The 24,615-nt window shown below is 39.0% G+C and overlaps 4 protein-coding genes and 1 pseudogene across 5 annotated transcripts; 1 reads left to right on the forward strand and 4 right to left on the reverse strand.

The window, feature by feature from the left end:
- Nucleotides 1–28: 28 nt before the first annotated feature.
- LOC135639519 (mannan endo-1,4-beta-mannosidase 1-like) lies at nt 29–2,153 on the reverse strand. The gene is made up of 5 exons (XM_065153299.1): nt 1,670–2,153; nt 1,373–1,567; nt 956–1,078; nt 648–847; nt 29–560 (listed from the first exon to the last, which is right to left on the reverse strand). The coding sequence occupies exons 1-5, from the start codon at nt 2,150–2,152 to the stop codon at nt 170–172; spliced, it is 1,392 nt and encodes a 463-aa protein (XP_065009371.1). The 5' UTR covers nt 2,153; the 3' UTR covers nt 29–169.
- Nucleotides 2,154–8,130: 5,977 nt separating this feature from the next.
- Nucleotides 8,131–8,433, reverse strand: LOC135641435 (uncharacterized). Its single transcript, XM_065156794.1, has one exon. The coding sequence runs from the start codon at nt 8,431–8,433 to the stop codon at nt 8,131–8,133; it is 303 nt and encodes a 100-aa protein (XP_065012866.1).
- A 4,414-nt stretch (nt 8,434–12,847) lies between these two features.
- On the reverse strand, nt 12,848–13,724 carry LOC103989811 (acidic ribosomal protein P1 pseudogene; annotated as a pseudogene). Its single transcript, NR_166070.1, is given in 3 exon segments — nt 12,848–13,342; nt 13,465–13,567; nt 13,667–13,724. The product of NR_166070.1 is annotated as an acidic ribosomal protein P1 pseudogene (transcript).
- A 304-nt stretch (nt 13,725–14,028) lies between these two features.
- On the reverse strand, nt 14,029–15,635 carry LOC103989812 (putative pectinesterase 11). Its single transcript, XM_009408757.3, has 5 exons — nt 15,298–15,635; nt 15,026–15,185; nt 14,760–14,948; nt 14,446–14,687; nt 14,029–14,362 (listed from the first exon to the last, which is right to left on the reverse strand). Exons 1-5 carry the CDS (start codon nt 15,618–15,620, stop codon nt 14,155–14,157), a joined length of 1,122 nt encoding a protein of 373 aa, XP_009407032.2. The 5' UTR covers nt 15,621–15,635; the 3' UTR covers nt 14,029–14,154.
- Nucleotides 15,636–21,960: 6,325 nt separating this feature from the next.
- On the forward strand, nt 21,961–22,607 carry LOC135639560 (protein RADIALIS-like 3). Its single transcript, XM_065153373.1, has 2 exons — nt 21,961–22,261; nt 22,361–22,607. The coding sequence occupies exons 1-2, from the start codon at nt 22,027–22,029 to the stop codon at nt 22,363–22,365; spliced, it is 240 nt and encodes a 79-aa protein (XP_065009445.1). The 5' UTR covers nt 21,961–22,026; the 3' UTR covers nt 22,366–22,607.
- The last annotated feature ends 2,008 nt before the right edge of the window (nt 22,608–24,615 follow it).

Here is a 24,615-nt window from a genome sequence, read left to right on the forward strand (position 1 = left end):
CTTCTTCTTCTTCTTCTTCTTCTTCTTCTTCTTCTTCTTCTTCCAATTTGTTGGTATGAAATGTGATTACAAGCTTGAGAAGGGACACAAAATCCTTCTACATGCTGGCTGAAACCAGCAGTCATCTTCTAGCTCAGTGTCCTGCATCCTTTCTCTTGTTTGCAGCCTTCTAGTGTTTGCCTTTCATGGCCTTTGCCCTCTTCAGCTTAGCAATGGTTCGAAGTTTGTGAGACTGGAGCGTGATCACTCTTGTCGTGGATGGTGATTCACCTAGAATGACTTCATAGCCATCTCTGTATGAATCCATCCCTTGAGCCAGCAGCTGCCAGAACAAGCTACCTGCGGTTGCACCACCAGTTCTAGCCGACAAATATACTTTGGAGTACACTGTTCTGAACATTGCATCCCTTTCGTCATTGCTGAAGCCGGGATCCTTGCAAGACTTTCCGAACTCAGTCACCAGCAATGGCTTCTGAAGAACGTCGCACGCGTCGTGGAGGTGGATATCTAGCCAGTTCTTCAAGAAAGAAAGCTGCGATCGATCGTTCGAATCGGGTATCCTGTTCATGTAATACAAGATCCATCAGTGAAGAGATGGAGGATATCGTATGAATTGGCACTGATGTGATGATCGTAGTCGTTGATACCATTGGTCAGGGTAAGAATGAACGGTGGCAAAATCGATTCCTGGAATCTGGTTATTGGAGATGAAATCAGTTCCAACTTGAAAGCCGGGGTTGGATTGTTTCTGAGGTGATGATTCACCATAGAACCCCTCGAGACCAGCTTCCAGCAAGTGCTTGTTGTCTATGGATTTCAGGTAGGCAGCCATCTCTGTGATCCATTCCTAGGCAACAATCAAAATGAACGAATCAGCTATCAATGTAAAACACTACTGCCGAATAGCATAATCCTTGATGAGGATTGGCCCCAAAAGCTTGTAGTTTCTGGAAACCTGTATGCTCTTCCCTGACAAATCTGAGGGGCATCTGGGCTCATTCATGAGTTCCCAAGCAAAGATTGTTGGATCATCCTTGTAGGCAACTCCAGTTATGGTGTTGACTCTTGTGACAACAGTCTACAGAATAAGAAGAAACACTTCACAAATGCTAGCTTTGATACAACAAGTGGTACAAAGGCTAGTTTCTTTTACTGTGTTCTTCCATGTTGTTCATATGGATTGGTCCTTTCTCTTACTGTTTCCTGTTGGATTTGTCCAATAAGATCTCTTCTTTTCAGTTTGGCTCGAGATTAAAAGTTATGTTAGGAGATAAAAACTGTGATTGTTGGTAAATTGCAGTGATGACGAAGAATTAGAGGCAAGGAAGAACACAAAATGATATTGACAGGTAAAAGTAATTCATCATATGACCTTGATATGACTTTTGTAGTAACCTTTGACAACAGGGTTGGTGAAGAATTCATCATCAGATCCAATGTTCTCCCCCTGATCTCTTGCCCATTGGACATACTGCTTCTTCCCTCCAAAGCTATCGTAGTTGTTAACCAAGCTCAATATGAGCTTGATGCCATACTTTCTTGCCTCAGACACCACAAAATCCAACCCCTTGACCAGAAGAAAAGAGAGAGAAAGAGACTTCAGAAATCAAATAAGAACTGGCAAAAGCCCACAAAGACAAATGAAGATAAAAGGAAGGAAGTATGAGACCAGAAAGATCTGTTCACTGTAAGCTCCTGGGGAGTTCTGCAAGGCATTGCTCCCTCCATCGCTGAAAGCCCAAGTCCTGGCCACAGAGAGGCCATGCCTGGAGGCATCACTCAGAGCAGAGGAGACCTTGTCTCTTCGAGAAGGATCTGAGGCCAGGGTCATCATCCAGTAGGCATTGAAGCCATTTGCAAAGAATGGGTTCCCATTGAGAACAAAATGTAGCCCCCTTGTCTCGATGAACCCTCCTGCAGCCTCAACACCATGATGTGAACCCAACAGCAGGAGCAGAATGACAGATAAAAGCCTCAGCTTCCTCATATCTCTCTTCTTCCTGCTGCTTCTCCCTCCCTTGAGATGGCAATGCAGGTAGAGGAAGCCCTGATTGGAAGGTAGAAGTTGCAGCTGGTGCAGAGCACCCAAAGGATAACCTGAGCACAACCAACAAGGGTTAGGCTTGTCAGGCCTCCATGTGACGTACCTCATAAAGTACTGTGATGGTCATTTGCACCTTGACGAATGTACTGAACTCAACACAAACCATGCATTTTGCGTTGGCTTGGCATGTTTGTATTTACAAGATTTACTGTGTCAGCTTAATGAAATCGCCGATGACATTCCTGTGTTTGTTACTTTTGTTTCTATCGTAAGCGACGTATGTCCTTTTATGATTCGTTGCTTCTCACTAGGGTTTGAGCACCTTTGCACGAAGCAGAACCTCTGCTTTCTTAGATCTGCTGATGAACTACTAAGGAATCAGGAGACCTGTGATCTACTGCACTTCTCCGGATTCCTGGAACACAAATTAAAAGAACGTTGGTTGAGCTGCAGAAGCGCAGGACGACCACGAGAAGGAAATGGGTGTAAAGGTCAATTGGAGTCACAGATGAGTATTTGGACACGGAGGTTCTCTTATAACACCCAACAAACTTGACCGGAAGCTGCAGAGCAACCATTCCATTCATCGGATCACCGTGTACGTGCACGTGGGAAGCACGTGAATTCCAAGAAAGCACGGCCAATGAGCGATGGTTCCGCAGGGTTAGCTTCGAGATGCGTGTGAATGCTTGATATGCGTCAGCCGCAGGATTGATGTCTTCCTCCCTTCGTCTCTTCGCCGCAAGTGGGCGCGGCCCGAGCTTCAACGGTTCGATCGAACCGGCTTCCGTTTCCGGTCTGATCTCGACCAATAAGAACCATTAATCACCCATCAACGTGCCTCGTGGGACCCGGATGGAGCCCGCGAGGCCATATTACTGCCGTTGCACGTGATGTGTTCCTCTGTAAACGCCCTCGGCATTGCACGTGATGTGTTCGACCCGTGACCGCGCACATCTCTGGGCCTCCGAAGCAGACTGCGGCGGACATGTTCGACGGTAAAGGATCACACGAGTTGCCCGTCGAGGCTTTCACAAGGCTCGTATTTGGTCACCATAGCCGAGGTATCTCGGAAGACCTTCATCCTGTCTCCGATGTTCTTTCGCCCACCTGCCCAACCTACAACAAAACGATGAGATAACTTAAGATCCTAATCTTTCTCTCTCCTTTTTCTCTCTCTTTCCTCTCTTTCTACCGCCATGTACTTTTTCCAACTGTAATTCTTTCATCTCATGCACATCACGAATCCAGTGATATCTCACATCAATATGCTTGGATCTAGAATGATATATTGAATTCTTAGAGAAGTGAGTGACACTCTGACTGTTATAGTAAACAGTATATCCTTCTTGTTTCAAGCCCAATTAATGTAGAAATTTTTTCATCCATAAAACTTCCTTGCATGCTTCAGCAATTGTTATGTATTCTGCTTTTGTGGTTAATAAAGCAATACCATTCTATAACTTTGATTGCCAAGAGTCTGCTCCCCTTACAAATGTCATCAAGAACCCCGAAGTGGACTTCTTGGAATCAGTGTTACCTGTCATGTCTACATCTGTGTAGTCTTCTAACATAGGTTCATCACTGTTAAAACATAAACATAACCTGGAAGTACCTCTTAGATATCTTAATATCCATTTCACTACTGCCCAATATTCTTTTCTAAGATTAGAGAGAAATCAGCTAACAATTCCAAACTGCATGAGCTATATCTGACCTAGTAAAAACCATAGCATACATCAAAATGCCTACTGCAGACGAGTAAGGCACTCTAGATATTTCATCTTTTTCTTTCTCACTTGTATGACATTGTTTCAAACTAAGCTTGAAATGACATGCAAGTGGAGAACAAACTGCTTTGGCTTTACACATATTGAATATTTCAAGAACCTTTTCAATATAAGTCTCCTGAGATAGCTAAATCTTTCTTTTCTTTCTATCACGAAAAATCTTCATGCCAAGTATTTGTTTCACCGATCCCAAATCTTTCATGGCAAAAGACTTACTTAGCTCTCTTTTAAGCTTTTTAATTTTTCTAGTATCATAGTCAACAATCAGCATATTATCAACATATAGCAGTAAAATAATAAAATCATTATATGAAAATTTCTTCATAAATATACAATGATCAAATGTGGTTCTATCATACTCTTGGCTCATCATAAAGGAATCAAACTTCTTGTACCACTGTCTAGGTGTTGTTTGAGTCCATATAAACTTTTCCTAAACTTACACACCAGATTTTTTTCTCTTGAGTTTGAAACCTTCTAGTTGTTTCATGTAAATTTCTTCTTCTAAGTCACCATGAAGAAATATTGTTTTCACATCAAGTTGCTCAACTTCTAAATTCAAGCGAGCAACCAAACTAAGAACAACTCGGATAGAGGACATTTTCACTATAAGAGAAAATATTTCTTTAAAGTTAATACCTTTCTTCCGACTGAATCCTTTCACAACTAGTCGTACCTTGTATCTTTGTTGTGAGTTATTATTTTCAGACTTTAACTTATTAACCCACTTATTCTTGAGAGTTTTCTTCTCTTTAGGCAACTTTACCAAGTCATAGGTATGGTTCTCAAGCAAGGATCTCATCTCTTCTTACATGGCTTTAACCCATTCATTCTTATGCTAATGTAAAATAGCTTTTTGGTAAGTTTCTGGCTTTCCCCCATCAGTAAGCATAACATACTCATGTGGAGGATATCTGGTAGATGGTTGTTGCTTTCTAGTGGATCTTCTCAATAGAATCTCAACTGGTGGTGGAGGTGTTTGTTCAGTTGGTTCAGCATCATCAACTGTAGGAGTATCATCACTTACATTCTCACTACAATCTTCTTGTTCATCTCCTCCATGATCATCATGAACTATAGTTGAAGGAACTGGACCCAAACTCTAAGGAACATAAATAGAGGTTTTTGGCTTCTCAACATTATCACCATCATCAAACAATTGGTCTTCAAGAAATATAATATATATGCTTCTAATAATCTTCTTATTCATTGGATCCTATAATCTGTACCTAAACTCTTTATGACCATATCCCAAGAAGATATATGCTTTTGCCTTATTATCAAGCTTGGACCTCTCATCTTTGGGAATATGAACAAATGCTTTACACCAAAAGACTCTCAAGTGATTATAAGATATATCTTTTCCTTTCCATACTTTCTCTGGAACATCCTCTCTCTGGAACATCACCTTTCAAAGGAACTAATAGAGAAAGATTTATTAGGTCAACTATAGTTCTCATAGCCTCCCCCCAAAATGACTTAGGTAACTTGGCATGAGAAAGCATATACCTAATCTTTTCTTCAATTATTCTGTTTATCCTTTCTGTCACACCGTTTTGCTGAGGAGTTTTAGGAACTGTTTTCTCAAGCCTGATACCTTGGAACCTATAATAATTCTTAAAATGACCCCTGTACTCGCCACCATTATCTGATCGAACATACTTTAGCTTTCTGCCAGTTTCTCTTTCAACACTGACATGAAACTCCTTAAAAATATCGAGTATTTAATCTTTAAATTTCAAAGTAAGAGCCCGTACTTTTCTAGAATGATTATCAATAAAAATAATAAATAAAGAGCACATCCAAAAATTCTAGTTTGCATAGTACAAACATCAGTATGAACTAAATCAATAACATATGATCTTCTAGATGATGGATATGTATGAAATGCAACTCTATGTGTTTTTCCAACTAAGCAATGATCACAAGATTTAAGATATGTACCTTGCACCTCTGGTAAGAACTGCTTTCTAGCAAGAGTTTGAAGTCTCTTCTCGCTGATATGACCAAGCCTCTTATGCCAAAGATCTATACTTTCATATTTTTGAATTGCATTAATCTTTCCTTTGTGTAACTTAGCTTCCATGACATAAAAAGAGTTAAGCTTCTTTCCTCTGGTTATAATTAGAGAACCTTTAGTAAGTTTCTATTTGCTTTCACCAAAATAATGCGCAAAGCCCTCATCATCAAGTCTGCCTATAGATATCAAGTTAAGACGAATATTTGGAATATGTTTGACATCTTTGAGTATCAATTTGCTTCCAATACTAGTCTTCAAGCAAATATCTCTACTACCCACAATCTTAAATGTACCACTATTTTCCATTCTGACATTACCAAAATCACCAGCAGTGTAAGATCTGAAGAAATCACCATGAGAAGTAACATGAAATGAAGCACTAGAGTCAATTATCCAGTTACTGTCCTGAGCTGCAAGACTGATACAACCATTATCATAAACAATAGTGATATTACCTTTAGTAGCAACTATATTAGTTTCTTTCTCATTTTTCTTCATTTCATTCTATTATCGCTTCCAAAACCTACACTCTTTCTTCATGTGACCTGGTATATTACAGTAAAAACATTTGATATCTCTTCTAGACTTGGATCTTCCTCTATAACCATGTGGATTTCTGCTATGACTTATTCCACGTCTTTCTTGTTTTTCAGTAACAAATGCACCAGAAGAAGATTCACCATGTTTTTTCCTTCTGGCATCTTCATTTAGCAAACTGTTTTTAACCATATCTATAGTTAGAGTCTCCTCTGGCATGGAGTTACAAATTATCACCACATACGTTTCCCAACTTTCTGGTAAAGAGCTAAGAAGTAATAATCCTTGCATCTCATTATCTATATTCATTTTCATATTAACCAGCTTGTTTGTAAGACCCTGAAATAGGCTTATATGCTCAACAATATTATCACCATCTTTATACTTCAAATTCACAAGCCTTCTAAGGAGAGAAATTTTATTTCTCACTATCTTTTTCGCAAAGAGATTTTCTAACCTTTGCCAAACAATATCAACTCTGGTTTCATCAGAAATATGCTCATGCAAGTTTATATCCATCCATCTTCTAATATAAGCAATAGTTTTTCTATGTTAAATTTCTTATTCTTCATCGTCCATAGTAGAAGGTTTATCTTTAACTTTGATAGGCTTATACAAATCTTTGTAATAAAGCAGATCTTCCATCATACGCCTATAAGTAGAATAATTTGATTAGTTCAATTTAATCGTACCATCTGACTGCTATATTTCAATCACACAAGAAAAACTAGCATCAAAACACTTGTTGCTCTAATACCACTTGTTAGGAAAAATCTGTTAAAGCAGAATAATTTTTTTCCCTCTTTGTGTAACAAAATGGATTCCTCATCAAAATACCAACTTATCGAAATGTAAATATCAACCAAAGCAGTATAAACAGTGGAGCAATAAATCAATCACATAGTGAGACCAAATCTTTTAACGTGAAAAACACAATGTAGAAAAAACCAAGGGATCGTAGTCCACCTCAAACTTCCACTATCAATAATAATGATAACAGATTTACAGTAAATCTTCTCTAGAATAATTAAAGGATCATAATAACATTAAGAACATAGATCTTGGTTCAAGAATAGCATATCATCATAGGATGGATCTGAGAATTCTAGGTCTCACAAAGTGGATACAGTAGGAAAGTACCTCAGAGAGGGTAAATCGTATATCAACACAGTTAGGATTGTAGAGTTTACTGTAAGGATTCTTCGTATAAAATTGGGGTCAAAACTGACAAAATTGATAATGTTTAGCTACTGATCGTTAAGCAGAAAACTTAATATCCTAATCTTTTTCTCTCTCAATGCGACTGCTCGCGTTCACTATGCATGCTCGTTGATCTCTTGTTCGCTACCCTATATCTCTTTTGTCTTTTAATTAATGATTTGGGCTCAAAAAGCTCAATTGTCCAAGCCCACATATGGGCTGGACCCAACAGACCATGGAGGAGACGAGTAAACACAACGGAGATCAGGGAGGGAGCAGGGATAAAAGGTGGCGGTGTTACCGGGTCGAATCCATAAAGGTTCATCCGGATCCGATATATTACAACAATGAAGTCGTGGATTCGTTATATTATCGGGTCGGATCGGGTCCATCAAATTCTAACCCCAACACGTAGCTTTTCTTTTTTTGTGGAAAAGAAATCATAAAAATATCACGATATTTTTCCTTCTTTGTTATGATCACAACAATAAGCATTACAAATCAACGAGAGAAAGCAACACCCGAATGCATCAAAGCTGCTACTTGAAGTAGATCGCAGGCGCGTCGGAGTTGGGATGCCACGTACCGGCCTCCCTCATGTACTCCAAGTATCGCAAGAACTCCGGCGTGGCTGTTGCCTTCTTCGGTGGCTTCTCCATGATTCTGATGACCGGGTGCGCCTTTATTTCCCTGGTGGTGTTCGATCTCTTCATTTCGCTCACCGTCGCCGCCGCCGCCGTCGTCGTCGCTTCGTCGCCCTCGGCCAGGTCGAACGAGGACTGCCGGGACAGCAGGCGGCGGTAGCCTCGCCGGCTCCTCCGACGACCCGAGGCGTCCGACATGGCTGCTGAAGGAGGGAGGTCGTGGTCTTGCTTGCTTGCTTGCTCTTCGGGGGTTGGGAGACCTTTAAAGCATGAGATATGGCTGAGGAGGTGGGTGGGGAGTTTAAAGCATATCCAATCGATGAGTTGCAGGTGGGACGTCTCAGTCAAGTACGCTTCCTTGAAACCCCACTTTGGATGAGGTAGTCTGACTTGGTGTGCTCGTCCTTTTGACCTTGCCTCGCCTTGGCGGCCATCGTCCTCTCCTGGACGACAAAGTCAACCGAAGTAGACACAGCTTTACTGTGCAGGGCAAGTATAAAGACAAACTGATGTGGTCTCACATTTTTATTCCTTTTGCTTTTAGTAGAATATATGCTTTGACTCCATGGATGATTTCTCACTGGGTTGTCTGTTTCTTCCTCCTCTGCCATTGCAGCTTAGCTGCCAGGAAATCATGGATGATTTCTTTGGCTGGGTCTTTGAAGCACCAACCCCCCAACTACTGCCAATATCTTTTTCAACCTATTGCCATTTGACCAATCGACATATTTGGCTCTGCTTTTGATGATGCAGTGCAAAATAAGAGACTTGGCGGTTGCTTCTTTAGCAGCTAAGCTGTGAAAATTACTTCTGCTGCGTAAGTCTGCATGCCGAATCGTTCTTTAGTTTACGCCTTTGTCCCTGACCAGAATAGGTCTACCATTTTAGAGAGATGTGGTACAAACTTCATGACCATGTCCTTACAAGAACGTCTTTTTCTCTGCAGTCATTGGGAGCTTGAAAGACTTAGTGCTAAGTTGAATATGTTCCAAGCTTCTTAATACTCTCGTACATTAGTTTTGGATGTTTAACGGACATAGGAAAGATTTAATTAATAATGAGGCTAAATTGCATGACAATATCACCGTAATAATGTTAGTTTGGCAAGTTTCCCGTATTGGGAAAATCAAGCTTGTTATCTCCTATTGCAACTATAAATAAGGGTATGGGCTTTGAAGCCAGATGCACCACAAGAAAAACTAATTGTTTACTTTAGATTTAATTTATATTAAGTTCACACTTAGTTAAAATAATTTGGATTTTTTTTGTTTAGTAGTTTCAGGTGTTTTATGACCTAGGAACATTTTCCTAAGGCATTTGTAATTGTCCCTTTTATAATAGAATTTTACTCTTCCACGTAAGTCAATTGACCAAACCATGTAAATCTGATACCCTTGTTTCTTTTATTTTTCTGCTTTATTGTATTTATTGGATTGCCGAATTATTCTTTGGTAAATTTTCTAGGGTCAGCTCTAACAAACTGGTATCGATATGTGATAGCTCAAGATGGAAGTCATTCTAGTTCAAGACGGAGTTGATTTGGCACTATAGAAAATTGAAAACATTCCAGATGATACGTCAAAGGAAGATCTTGCAGGTATGGATAAAAAGGCCCGATCAAGCATTATTCTAAATCTCTCTGACGAGGTTTTACAAGAGGTAACTACGGAGACTACGGCTAAGAACATGTGGGACAAGTTTAAAGCCTTGTATATGAAGAGGACAGTGGAAAATCGTCTCTACTTGAAGCAGAGTTTGTATATGCTTCGGATGACTGAAGGTACATCTATACTCTCACATTTTGATAAATTTGATTCCTTAGTTATGGATTTGGATATTATAGATGCAAAAATTGATGACGCGGATAAAAATAATGGTTTTCTAACCTTTGACAATGGAAGGTTTTGATTGAGAAGCAAACAGGTAAACAAATTAAGCAGCTTCGAACAGATAATGATATGAAATTTTGTGAAGGTGACTTTGATGAATTCTGCAAAAATGAAAGAATTGTTTAGCATCATATTGTTAGGATGACGCCTCAGCAAAATAGTGTGACCGAACATATGATCAGAACACTCTTAGAGAGAGCAAGGTGTATGATCTCAAAATTTTTGCATCAATTTTCGCATCTATATTCTCCAAATCTATAACTAAGGAATCAAATTTATCAAGATGTGAGAGTATAGATGTACCTTCAATCATCCGAAGTATATACAAACTCTACTTCAAGTAGAGACGATTCTCCATTGTCCTCTTTATATACAAGGTTTTAAGCTTGTCTCACATGCTCTTAGCCGTAGTCTTCGTAGCTACCTCCCGTAAAACCTCGTCAGAGAGATTTAGAATAATGCTTGATCGGGCCTTCTTATCTATACCCGTAAGATCTTCCTTTAACGTATCATCTGGAATGTTCTCAACTTTTTGTAGTGTCAAATCAACTCCGTCTTGAACCAGAATGACCTCCATCCTGAGCTGCCACATGCCAAAATTAATATTTCTATCGAATTTCTCGACAACAATCCTTGTTATTGTCATCGTTACCAAAAGATCTCGAAACCAGGCTCTGATACCAGTTTATTAGAGCTGGCTTCAAGAAATTTACCAAAGGATAATTTGACAACATAATAAAAACAATAAAGCAGAAAAATAAAAGAGACAAGGACACCGGATTTACATGGTTCGATCAATTGACCTACGTCCACGGACAGAGGAGTAAAACTCTACTATAAAAGGGACAATTACAAATACCTTAGAAAAATGTTCCTAGACTATAAAACACCTGAAACTACTAAACAAGAAAAGCCTAAATTATAAGCCCAAACTATTTTAACTAAGTGTGGACTGAATAGAAATTAAACCCAAAGCAAACAATTAGGTTTTTCTTATAGTGCATCTGACTTCAAAGCCCATGCCTTTATTTATAATTGCAATAGGAGATAACAAACTTGATTTCTCCAATGTGGGACTATATCACCATAATAGTAATAAGTATTTATCAAATTATTGGTATCTCTCGGGTCACATTTTGTTTAAATAAGGAAAAGTATACGTGAAAATTAGGATCGATTTTATATAATGCCAAAAGAAAATTAGGATCGATTTTACGTAATGCCAGAGGAATCATTACCGCATGGCATAGAGGGGGAGGTCATCAGTGTCTATAATGTAAAATCGATTTTCGACGGAATGAAAAAGATATTTGGTAGAATCGTAACCATAGAATACGACCCTAATCGAAATGCATGCATTTGTCTCATACACTATGGGGATGGTGAGAAGAGATATATTTTACATCCTAGAGGGGCTATAATTAGAGATACCATTGTTTCTGGTATAGAAGTTCCTATATCAATGGGAAATGCCCTACCATTAAGTGCAGTTTGAACTATTGATTTACGTAATTAGAAGTAACCAATTAGGTTTACGACGAAACTTAGAAATTGATCACTGATCCAATTTGAGTACCTCTACGGGATAGACCTCAACAGAAAACTATTGAGTAACAGCAGTAAGTGATTGACTTCAGTAGTTCCTCATAGAAAATTATTGACTCAAGAGATATGATAATATGGAGAAGACAAAATTGTTTGAAGCACGGACAGAACCAGAAACACCCCTTGTTTTAAAGAGAGGAGGACGAGTTATTCACATTTAATTTGATGGTCAGAGACGAATTAAAAGCTAAGCAATGGCAATTAAGATCCCCCTAGGAAAAAGAGAGATGTCTCCTATGTTACCCATAATATGTGGAAGTATCGATGTAATTTCATAAAGTCATTCGGTCTGAATGCTACACGAAGAGCATAAGGGAACAGGGAGATCTAGGATGTAGAAGATCATATTAAGTGATTCAGCACATTTGGATTCCTATATATCCACTCATGTGGTACTTCATCATACGATTTATATAAGATCCATCTATCATATACATCTAGAAAGCTAATGAATATGCTTGTGTAGGAATTAAAGAATTTCAAATATTTAGAAATCAATAATCTAAAAATATATCTAAAAAAAAATTAAATCTTTTAATATGTGAGATTAATTATAGAACCTTAAATTATCATCACTCACTTCCTTATAAATTTTCTCATATAAATTCTAAAAAAATTATACCCTTTCTCTCACCCTACAGAGAGTACCTTATCATAGAGAGAAATATAAAAGCATCAAAAGTATTTTTTATATTTTATGAGATGTTCATATAAGAACACAATCTTAATTATTAAGATTTTTTCCCTCACAAGAAATTCCTTGTATTAATTATCCGAGATATTGACGAATCCCAACATTCATGTGATACATAATTGACCACATCAAGCTCAATTCGAACTAATTTCATATGCATTACACTAATAAAATCATATTAACAAATATTATTTAAGATAATCAGTTATATTAATAACTAATTTTAAAATAATTACAAATCTCAACACTCATGTAGAATAATAACCTAAAGCATGGATACACAATTGACCACATCAAGTTCACTACAAATTAATTTACACTAATAAAATCATATTAACAAATCTAATTTGAACTAAACAAATAAATTAGTGACCATACTATCCAAAAAAAAAAAAAATGAAATGATAACATAGAACAACACGGATATCAATTTAAGATAAACAAAGATAATCTCATACCATCATCACTTTCTTTGCTTCTACCCCAAATACATACAAATCCTCACGTAAGCGAACTCACGTTATAAAGGACTACTTAATCAAATAATAATAAGATTAATATCTTAGCAGAAAACCCCAATAAACATGAAAACCCAATAAACAGACTTCACTGACCTTCATCTGCTCCTCAACAACAGCAGGCGCAGCGGCGGCGGAGGCAGAAGCACCACCTCCGGGGCCGGCAACAGCGGCTGACACAGAAGCAGCAACACCACCTCCTCCTGTACGTCCAAAATCAGATGGGCAAATAATAAAGTAAAGATAATCTTTCTATCTAAAGCCGTTCAAGCAAAAGCTGATCCGACGCTCAAGATGAGATCATCGACGTTCTTCTTCTCGACGAGCTTGGCGAAGAGGGGCGGCCAGTAGGAGTCGATCTTCACGTTCTCTGCCTTCGCCAGGGTGGCGATCCTCTCCGCCTGATGGTATATTTTCCAGAAACGGCAAAGAACAACCGCATCTCTTGAAAAGAAACCGCAGTTTCTATTTTCAGAAGAAAACAAATCAAATGCGGAAGAATAAAAAGGGGAAGAGGGAGAACCGTGATGGGGAGGTCTTCGTCATGGAGGATGAGAGCAGCGTATGTGCATGGGAGCTCCCCGATCGACATGGCTGGACGCAGCAAACAAGAAAACACTGACTATCTGCAAATAGAACTCGGAAAAAAAGAAAGGGGAACATCAACCTAGCCGGAGTTGTTCGATGTAATACTAAGAGAATACAACTGCAGAAGCGATCATTACCTGAAGTAAGAAGAAGGATTTGGCCGCAGCGAAGGAGAAGTTCTAAGTTAGGGTTTGCGCTGGGGAGCGTGAGGGAGAAGCCCGGGAGTTTATATATGGAGCACTGCGTGTCTATAAAGCGTGATTCGCGGAACGAAGACGGCGTGGGGGCGTCACGCGATTGGAATGTCACTCGTGGGCCCGAGGGTCCCATACTAGGATCCAATCAGAATGCAGCAGCGCCACGGGTCATCACAAAACAGGTAGAAAATTTCGTTTCCTGTCTCTCCTGTTACGAAACGGGATGCTATATATATATATATATATATCAAAACCATTCCTCCAATTAATTTATGAAAGAGAATAACAATCACTAATTGATGTCATAACCGGTGGGCATATCATTTACATAACAAACCACATTATTATTTACATGAATCAATAAGAATGAAATTATCATATTTTTCTTTACATTGGGATATACAGTATGCAATATGATACGTGAGGAGCTACAGGCCACCGTCTGAGGAGTTTGTTGTGAGGGCAGATGATCTCCTGAAATAGCGCGGGGTAGGCCTCAGCCAATCTTGACCATCGATCCAAGACTTCGTAGCAAACGGCTCGGCTTCGAGCGGTGTCAGCCTGTGAGACCACGCAACCCTTCCTGTGACATCTGAGCCACGACCAAAGCAGCTGTACTCCCCGTAGTACGCCGTCCTGCTCGACACCCAAAGTAGTTCTGTGAGAGACATGCAAGCAGACCAATGGCTTCAACCACCGAAGCAGTATGCCAATGTTACCTCTGGTTGCGAGGGTCGTTCCAATCGTTCCAACCTTCAGGTAGCACTGCGTCGGACATGTAGGTGAACGCAAACACCACCCTGGAGTAGGGTCCCCATGGCCGCCCGAGGATTGCAGTTCCAGCTCCGGTGCCGGTGATCTTGCACTGCAAGAAGCTATACCCTGTGCTTTCAGCTGCACTGGACCGGCGTTGCGCCGTGATGGCTCCGCCGCCCGGTGATGTCGAGTGCAAGTGGCATTTCTGGTGGCGAACACATCATCAGAGTCGACATCAGCTGCAGTGACAAGGATCGGATTCTGAGTAAGGACTTACTTCGAAGAGAGCGAGGCCGTTCCCGCAGATGAAGTCGGTGGCGCCTTCGATGTAGCAGTTACTGTAGTAGTGGCGTCCGGTGTCGTCCAGGAGAGTGTCCTGGAAACCGATGATCCTGCAGGAGTAGAATGCTGCTCTGTCCCCAGCAACGTGCAGGGCGATCGCTGGGCCATTTGGACCAAATGTGTTCTGGAAGAGAGTCTCATCCATTACTAATAGCTGCTCGAAAGAAAGAAACACTCTTCTTTCATGCAATGTAAGAGTACCTGAATCGTGAGGTATCTTCCAACGAAATCTGAAGCTAACACTGAAACCGTGGGAGATTCTGATGATGTCCAACCTTCACCCCATGTTATGACTGTGGACATTGCATTTGAGCCGCTCAATGTTATGAAGGGCTTGTCAGCTGGAACAGTCACCTTCTCTCTGTACATACAGTTTGGAACGAGGCAGTGCTGTCAGATGTGGTTTGCATTTTAAATGAACAACCCGTGCATCATCTCGTTGTTGCAGAAGAAAGGAGCTTTGAACAGAGCACCTGTAAGTCCCAGGCGTGATCAAAATGAAGACGGGCTCGGCGTTGTTGGAAGGCACAGCATCGATGGCGGCCTGAATGTTTCTGAAATCTCCCTTCCCGGACTGGTCGACTCTGACGAGAATCGCGGAGGATGGATCCGAAGAACCTGCCGCGGCGGCCACCGCGAAGAAGGAAGAAGCAGCCAACAAGGCCAACAGCGCAAGGCGGGTGTCTCTCAAAGTCTCCATGGCTCTTGCAAACGTAGAATTCTGCATGCTAATGGAGGCATACTTAAAGAAGGAGAGCAGTGACAGGAGCCAGCCACTCTCTTGCTCAACAAGCATGGCGGATGTGTGATCTCGAAGCCGTCTGCTGGCGTGTTGTGTGGATGAAACATTCGAACTCGCTGATGTTTGTGTGCGCTAGCAATCAATTGACTTCGTGGGCTAAGATGCATGGATTACGTAGTTGACCAACCTGAAATGAACCATGAGAAGATCGACCATGGAACATTACATGCGCTGCACATCCTAAGCAAGAACTAAAAAGATATGACATGACACGACACCTGTCCTCCGCAGCTGATCTCCTAACCTGGAGTTTACACAAGCGCTATTCTTCCTCCTCAAGCTTAGCTTGTTTGCAGGAACAGAAACAGTAGCTTGACATTATCTGTGATATGCTCGTTGGCTGCCAAGTCTCAAATGGGGGCTGCATTGCTCAACATGCAAGAAAGATTTGGCTCATAATCCACACTGGATGATGGCATGATCTTTGTCAAAGTCAGCTGATGTAACTACAGAAGCAATTTTGCTGGCTTACAATTGTGGTTACACATGTTTCCTAGTCTCCTACTCCCCCACCCATGTTAAGAAACCAATAAAAATATTTGAATCAAGATTTTTGAGCGGAGAGAATCAAGATTTGAGAACAATGATCATACAGGTGTTATCTTCTTTTGACATATTTATTATTTATAGGGAAAATATTATCGATCAATCATTATTCGATATGTATTCATGTTCAAACTTGAAGAAGAAGACGAAAGCTACCTCTTACGGATCTGTTTACGTGGACATAGGTCTAAGACAAATAATTATGGGTTGTCTTTATCCTTATCACTTATAACGTTCGAGTCTCACACATATTGAATTACAACTAGTATATCAATAAAAGGATAAATAATATGTATATATTACTCTTATTTTATGTTATGATTTGTAATGTCTATGCTTTATAAATATGACAAATAACATGTCTAAATTTTTTACTTTTAAGATTAAAGTGTATACTTTACAAAAATATCATTCTTAGTTTTTTACGAAATATTAACTAAGCATGCATAAGTATGAATGTCTATATTAAGTATAGCACAACAAATCAAAGTGTGCTAGCAAACCTAAATATGAGGTTAAGTTATGGTAATAAACACACATATAATGACTAGAAGTAACGATTGAATTGTAATCGATCTTGAGTGAATTTTAAGGCTTGAATGAGTTTAAACATAATTAAAGGAAGAAAATTTAAGTTTTAAACCATATATAAGATACTTAGAGATGAACAGAGTAATGAAAAATTAAATGAGGATACAAATAAAAGAGGAATGTTATACTAAATGTTAATATGCTTAAGTGAGGTTGAAGAATGAGTTTAGATTTAAAAAAATATTATCTTTATCCAAATCCAATTAAACTCAATTAAAATTATTGTAACATTAAAATTATATTAGTAAAAGAAGAAAATAAAAGAAAAGAAGAAAAAAACTTGAAATAAGATCGAATGAGATTGAGCTTTACACCTTAATGCAATCTTTTAAGTACCTCTACTTTAATTTTAGTCTCATCCTCTTTACTCAATTAATAATCCATGATCATTTCTCTCTTTTTTTAATCATTCTCTAAACTTATCTTAGGAAGGCCGTGAAGCCCTAGCTCTATGGAAGATTAATTAAGAAAAACTTAACTATTCCCTTGTTATACTTAGGGTTTTGGTTTTGTAGGCTGATATTTTTAACTACTTTTGAGTAACACAAACGTTGAATTTATTTTTAATTTTTGGATATGTTTTGGATAATTCTCTTATGGTTTTAATATCATTAGTATAACCTTACTCTGAGATTGGTGCATAGAGTTGTTATGGTCCCAATTTGAGGTACTTAGAATCTCCTATTTTCTAAGAAGGGATTCTGTTCGAATTGAATTAACCCCTTAGGAATATAATTAGGCTTTGGTCTTTAAAAGATTCTATTAGAGTTCTTTAAAAGATTCTATTAGAGTTCTGTAAGATTTGAAATTGAGTGAATACCATATTTATAAACCAAGATATGATGTTTATAAGTTTAGACAATCTCAATCTAGTTTCATAGAACAAAATAGGTGTTGGTAGTTGAAATAGGTGTTGGTAGTTGAAGTAGGAGGGTAATTTAGCCTCCAAATAATTCAGTTTTATGTTAAATTTTGATATGTATTTAGTTTTATATGTCTCCTAGTCTTCTACAAAAGTTCATGATAATTCAAAATCATTTAGTTAGCTTGAATAGTGAAGTAAAACTTCTCACATAATTGTGTAATGTTTATGGAGTGAATTGTTAGAAAATTTATAGTGAAATTTAAATGAACTTTTAGGTTAAGTATAGTCTATTTTATAAGAGATTTTATCAAAAAAATTTATAAATTATTACTATAAATTAATAATTCAAGAGGTAGGGTTCTTAATTAAGATATCTCATGATAATTATAAATAAATAATTTTAGCACTTCATCGCACACTCAATCACTAAGGAACGTGATCTTTTTTTGACATCGTCATTTTTTTAGTTTAATCAGGTAAGTATAAATTTAATTCACTGTAAAATAATTGTCGTATAAATTATCATATGCATAATATATTTTAAAAAGTATGTTTCGAATGATATGATTGTCATCAGCTAAGAATGAGTTAAATATAAATATATATTTTTTGTAAGGATAAAAATCTATGAATTATGATAAAAATATATTTTACACATGCATATACGATGATATGTGATTGCACAAGTTTTCTATGACGTGCGTTGTGGGATTTCATGTGTTTTCTATGACGTAGAGTATGAGAGTACATGTATATATTATGATGTGCAATGTGAGAGTGCACAGATATATTACGATGACGTGTGATGTAAGAGTACATGTATATATTATGATATAAGACGTAGAATTTCACGAATTTGCTATGTTTTCTACCTGAGCATATAAACATTCTAAATTATTTTACCGTAAAATTTTCTCTTTATTTTGCATATACTATGTTGCAGGATTATACTTGCTAAAGAAATATATGATGAAGTGTTTATTGTTAATTGTTATATGACGATGATTTTAAAATATGATATACATGATACATGCTCACTTGAATAAAGCTATAAAAGATTATACTTATTAAGTGATTACTTACTATAGACCATATTTTGCATGTAAAGATATTAATACCTAACCCAAGTGATTGTCTAGGGAAGTACGCACGTGCAAGCCAATGCTAATATAGATATGGATGATGACCACTGAACATTTTATGTATAAATTTTGAACATGTTATGTTTGGATTTTTTTAAATTTTTTTTTACATGTTATAATTATGTACAAGTGCCAAAAACACTATATATAAGGGAAATCCTATCATTTTGTCTAGTGAGTTAGCATGTTTTACTTTAGTAGTAGTAATATATATGGGAAACACTATATACAAATGCATTCCTATCGATAGATAGTAGTAATGAAAATTAAAATATGACATCCTACTTTAGTCTAGGGTATGAGTGAAATAAGAGTACTACGATATTACATCGAACATAGAAAAGAAGCTATATTGATATTGTTAAAGGTCATTAAAAGCTATCTCCGAAGAATATTGCTCAGCAAATATAGATGCTAACATGCATATATTGATATTGTTAAAGGTCATTAAAAGCTATCTCCGAAGAATATTGCTCAGCAAATATAGATGCTAACATGCATGATACAAACCATCATACTACTTTTGCCCTAATTGGTCCAATAGGTGATGTCACTAACTTAATCACAGTCCCCAACTCCATAGCCATTGGTACCACCGATCGAGATTCCCTAACTCGACAAGGTGTCGACATCTCAAGACCGCTTCAGGCCTATCAAAACAATAGTCAAAGGGGTACTTTGGTCCCCGATCATAGAATTCAACAAACCATACCACCCCTCATTCTACCTTGCATAAATTTAAGACTCAATTAATAAACTCAACGTAAGATTTTATATAAATCCAACTACAACAAATGGACCAATATTTGGAGGAGATACAATGAGAGTTCTAATAATCAAAATTAGATACACTGATTACCCCCACCTTGGTCAATCACTATTTACTCAAAAAATTCAAGAGGAACTAATTTCAATAAGCTTCAATCTCCCATCGTTGGAAGTATTCGATGGTAGCACCAACTTAATGAAACACATTACAATATTTCTCACATTATAATATTTTACGCTCATATATCATTATGTGACACCTCGGATGTCCTAATATATCATGTCTTCCCAACCATATTAAGAGGCCTGACATAAGAATGATACGCTCGCTTAAAATCAATTTCCATCTACTTTTTCATTCAATTGGTAACAAAGTTCGAACTTCATTTTCTCAAGAATATATGTCATTTACCTTTAGTGACAATACTAATCTAACTCAAACAAAGGGAAGAAAAAAACGCTCGAAGACTTTGCCACTTGATTCACAAATGAGAGAGCTCGCCCTCATCCGAGATGTCATCCTTTATTCTAATTTTATTTAAAAATCCTTAAATGATTTTGATAGATAATTAAGAATTTGTCATCCTTTATTCTAAAATAAAGAATGATAAGTTCTTCCTGTTTATATGTAACCTGAAATTAAAAACTCATAATTTTAAAAAAATTATAATCTTAATTTTATTTATTAGAAAATAATAAAAAAAATGAATGTCAAGTTGGTTAATTCTTTTATGGGGCACAAAAGATGCAGAAACCCAGACAACGATCTCAGCACCAAAACTCCCCGTCATCAACGAAAATAATGCGACGATCAGATCTTTTGCCCAAATGTTGGCAACGAAAAGAGAAATAAAGAAATACTAAGAAACTAATTCTTGTACCGCATAAAACCAAAACAGAGCATCCATAGACCAAAGAAGAACGAGTAAGAAAACATATCTGGGGTGGGATGAGAGAAGACAATTGACGGGCGAAGAGGAGAGGAGGTGCTCAGAGATCTGAAATTGAATGGATTCAATGCTGTCCTCACGAAGAAAAGAGGTCAGATTAACGAGAAACCATCATCGCACCCTCCTCCTCTACGCCTACTGCTAATTCATACGAGAAAAGACAAACACACACGGCGATGGAGATTTCCCCTTCGCTCCAGCCTCCGGAAACCCTAGAGGAAGATCCCCCTTTCGCCCACCGAGAGAACCCTAGCCGAGCCACTATCAACGCGGATTAGCAACCCTTTTATAGGGTATTTGGCAGGCTACTGGGCCCGGTAACCCGTTAGCCGATGAACCCGGACCCGATACTTCCAGCCCAGCTCAGCCCGCGAGATCCATACACCCATCAACGGCCCGATGTAGGCCATGCAGGTGTGCAGCACGCATCATGTCGCAATTCTCAGGGCAAGTGGGGGCCGTGATTGGAGTCGTGAATTGCTGACATGGACACCAACGTATCGACCCAAGCACATCTACGTGGAAGCCGAGTCGTCCATCAGAGAATTCCTATATTTGGACCGTGGAATAATTGCTTTATGTTGACGGGACCGAGAGATGAATACTTGGCTCTTTCCCGCTCGTCCGTCGCTGGTTTGCATGGGATGCATCAGCATGCACTGGAACAATCCCTTTTCCTGCTGAACATGGAGTGAGCTGAATCCTGGAGCCACCTGATGTCTGTACGAGTACATATTCCAGTCCGATGACTTCCGTGGAATCAGGCAAGTTGCTTCCAGCAGGAGGAATCTGTGTCTCTCGGACCACTTTCTGGAAGCACTGATGCGATGCAAAGCTGGGCTGCAGTCTCAATCTTCCCACAGTTCCAGCTGAACTTTGAGAATCTTTTCTCCTCCGGGGTCGGAGGAGGAGCACAACACAGTTGGTGAAGATGAAAGAAGATCAAAACCATTGCCACCACAAAGTCGGTTGCTGTTGAATCATCCTCTTGACAGTGTCATACAGCCAAGGATCAAAGCGCCAACTTGCAGAGGAAAGGATCAGCATCGCCCTCAATTTAAAAGATTGAGGTTCTCCGGATTGCAACTTGCTGGAATCACCAAAGGTGGCATCTGCCAAAAGTTGAGCTGATATTTCAACCCCCAAAGCCTACTAGTTTTCTATCAGATGATGGAAATGGCGTTCGATCACCTTTGACCACCATATTTGTTGCTTGATTGGTGCAGCATTCTAATCACAAAAAAGGTATAGGCGAGGGTTCAGCCATAAGCATGAATTATATTGCATGACAAAGGAAGAGAGAAGATTTGGCAGGCAAAGGGGTGAGAGAAAATTTACAAGGGTGATTCCTTCTCCCAACCCACCAATTCACAAATCCCTTTCTATTGGTCATCTAGAAGTCTTTGTTCTCCACCACAGAACAACCCCCACTGCCTCGGCTCTCCTGCCTATAAGGAGCACCGCCTGGCTGCTTCCTCTTCGTATCAGCAGCCCACACCGAGCTCGTCAGCTTCTCTCACCCACATCAGAGCTTCGAGATGGCAACCAGCTCGGGGAGCTCGTGCTGGACCGCGAAGCAGAACAAGATGTTCGAGAAAGCCCTCGCGGTGTACGACAAGGACACGCCCGACCGCTGGCACAACGTGGCGCGCGCCGTCGGCGGCAAGTCAGCGGAAGAAGTGAAGCGGCACTACGAGCTGCTGGTGGCGGACATTATCCTCATCGAGAAGGGCCAGATGCCTCGAGCCAATTACCGCTCCTCCGGCCACAGGGGTACTCCCTTCGCCTCTGCCTCTTTGTCCAAAAATTTGATGGACATGATCAAGCAAACTCGAACTGTACCATCTGAACATTTCTTTTTCTTTGTAGCAGGATGAAGTGTCGACTGGATCAAAAGTGTAGAAACGGGCAGCAGTCTACTCTGGATGATCAATTACAAGAAACAGATACATACATATATGTGATGAAGTATCAGACATCCCTGCTCTAAGTAGTGTTCTGTTCTCTTGTCCCCCCTTCGATTCTATGTTGTATTTAAAATGCAGGCAGCCAAGAAGACATGTCCTGTTCTCTGTAAATTTACCTACTGGAAGCACAATATAATCCTGTTTGGCAACAATGCATATCTGTGTTTTCTCCTCTTCAATTCAAAAGATTAAGTTGATCAAACGAGATTAATACAGAGTTTTGAGGGCCATTTGAATGGTATTAAGAACAGCTGAAAATTTTATAACACAATATCATGTTCTTTTGGCACACTGTCGTCTAAATCACATACTAATGAATAAAAATGAAACATAATGATAATGTTAATAATGAAATGAAATATGGTGTTATGATGATTATTTGCTTATCTATTTAAACAAAAAGTATATAAGCAGTCTATGCTATCTATTTAAGTGGAGCAGAGTCTCCATCCAGCCTCTTGAAGTTGTCTTCTCTTCTTATGCACTGCTGTGTAATTTCTTTCGGAGGAATGAAGTGACAATATAGATCTAAAATTCTACAGAAATCTAAATCAGACATAAACCTTTTCAGAGGAATGGAAGGATCAATTTGCAGCATCAAGTCTTGTTCAGCTCCTCTTTTTTCATTTAGATGGTCCAACTCATTCCTGAACCTTTTCAAGAGTTGTGTGGCCTTCACAGACATGATGTGTGAGGCTTACATCCACACCTCAAAGCCAGAGATCATAGCAGTGTCCCCTTGTGGTTTGGCCCTACATGAATGAACACATGCAGATGATCTCAGTCCATGAGGTGGCAGGAGGTAGTCCTTTGAAGAGAACATCTGATACTCTCAAGTGGAGTTCCATAAAGAATTTTGTCTCTCCAAAGAATTATGCTCCCAGGGTGCCATAATCATCATATCATGGCCAACAAGCCTCACTCACAGTCAATAAAAGAAGAACATAGCATTACTATCCCAACCTCACAAGTGAGCCACCATCTGGGGAATTAATTATTTGGGACCTATACTTGAGCATCAATACTACAATAATTTTAATCCAGAACCTCTCTAGTTGTATCCCAAAGACAATTAATCAGAATATTATATTATTTTTCCTCATTTTGTTTCTATAAGTTGTTTATATTAGATAGATAATAATTAACACATGTGATCCAAAGTGAGTTCAGTCTCTGAACAATAGGCAGGGAACAAAAAAAGGGCACAAACCTTTTCACATCTACAAAGAACACAAGTTTTCTTTAGAAGAATCTCTGGCTGATACATATCTCACTGTTACAGTAAAGCTCTGAAACTGATGGGAACAGTAGACTCTGGTACTTGTGTACATTGCTTGAGGTCCTTTAGTACAATACTCATGCATCTTTGGAACTCTTTGCTGGTCCCTCTCTTCCACATGATTCCCTGCAACTTTACATACAGCCATGGAATCTTCAGTGGTGCAAGTAGGCAAAAGCAAGCAGCAATTTGCAGAAGCTTGATCCAACAGGTCCCGAAGAGGTGAGGAAGATTCTCTCCGCCCCAACTTGCAGGTACCTGTCATTGCGAGGATTCCAAGAGAAACTAGCCTTGGTTAAAGATGAACACCTCCATGCATGGAATCAGCTCTGAGACGGCCTACAAGAAGCAAGTACTCCAGTTTCAACCAAGGGTTGAATCTTAGTAAGTAGCGTGATGTGACATTGTTGTCTCTCTCCCTTCGTGTATCTATTCTTCCTCATGTGGGATCGTTGGCTTTCTAACTCTTTGATCCCTTTACCCGGGATCATCTACCATTCCATGAGATCTCTTATACGTCAACTTTCAGATTCGCCCTGCTTATATGCCAATCTTGTTTCTCAATCTATACTCGTCAAATCCAATATATTCCCCCCCCATGTGTGCGCCGATACCTCCCTGTATCTTTCCACAGAATCTACTCTCCAGGATCTTTTCTTCTCTCTCTCTCTCTCTCTCTGCCTTATAATTTGACTGCAAATAATCATCAGGGAAGCATGAATTAATGGCTGTATACGACCTATCAATATCCTTTCAACCCAATAACACTTGAATTCTTTGGCACTCTTCTATCACTCAGCATCTTTCCTCGTCGTGAACTACTGAAATGCTAATACGAAAACTCAAACGTTGTCAGAACCGCGAGGGCATGCAAGTGTTGT

The sequence above is a fragment of the Musa acuminata genome, chromosome BXJ3-6 (genome assembly GCF_036884655.1).
Source record: "Musa acuminata AAA Group cultivar baxijiao chromosome BXJ3-6, Cavendish_Baxijiao_AAA, whole genome shotgun sequence".
Taxonomy (NCBI): Eukaryota; Viridiplantae; Streptophyta; class Magnoliopsida; order Zingiberales; family Musaceae; genus Musa; species Musa acuminata.

Coding starts and splice junctions, on each gene's coding strand:
- LOC135639519 (XM_065153299.1), bottom strand. CDS start 2,152: ATGAGGTACGTCACATGGAGGCCTGACAAGCCTAACCCTTGTTGGTTG. Junction 1,568..1,669: donor ACAGTGAACAGATCTTTCTG/GTCTCATACTTC, acceptor CTTCTGGTCAAG/GGGTTGGATTTTGTGGTGTC. Junction 848..955: donor TGTCAGGGAAGAGCATACAG/GTTTCCAGAAAC, acceptor ATTGTTGCCTAG/GAATGGATCACAGAGATGGC.
- LOC135641435 (XM_065156794.1), bottom strand. CDS start 8,433: ATGTCGGACGCCTCGGGTCGTCGGAGGAGCCGGCGAGGCTACCGCCGC.
- LOC103989812 (XM_009408757.3), bottom strand. CDS start 15,620: ATGCTTGTTGAGCAAGAGAGTGGCTGGCTCCTGTCACTGCTCTCCTTC. Junction 15,186..15,297: donor ATCACGCCTGGGACTTACAG/GTGCTCTGTTCA, acceptor CTGTATGTACAG/AGAGAAGGTGACTGTTCCAG. Junction 14,363..14,445: donor AACGACCCTCGCAACCAGAG/GTAACATTGGCA, acceptor GGTGTCGAGCAG/GACGGCGTACTACGGGGAGT.
- LOC135639560 (XM_065153373.1), top strand. CDS start 22,027: ATGGCAACCAGCTCGGGGAGCTCGTGCTGGACCGCGAAGCAGAACAAG.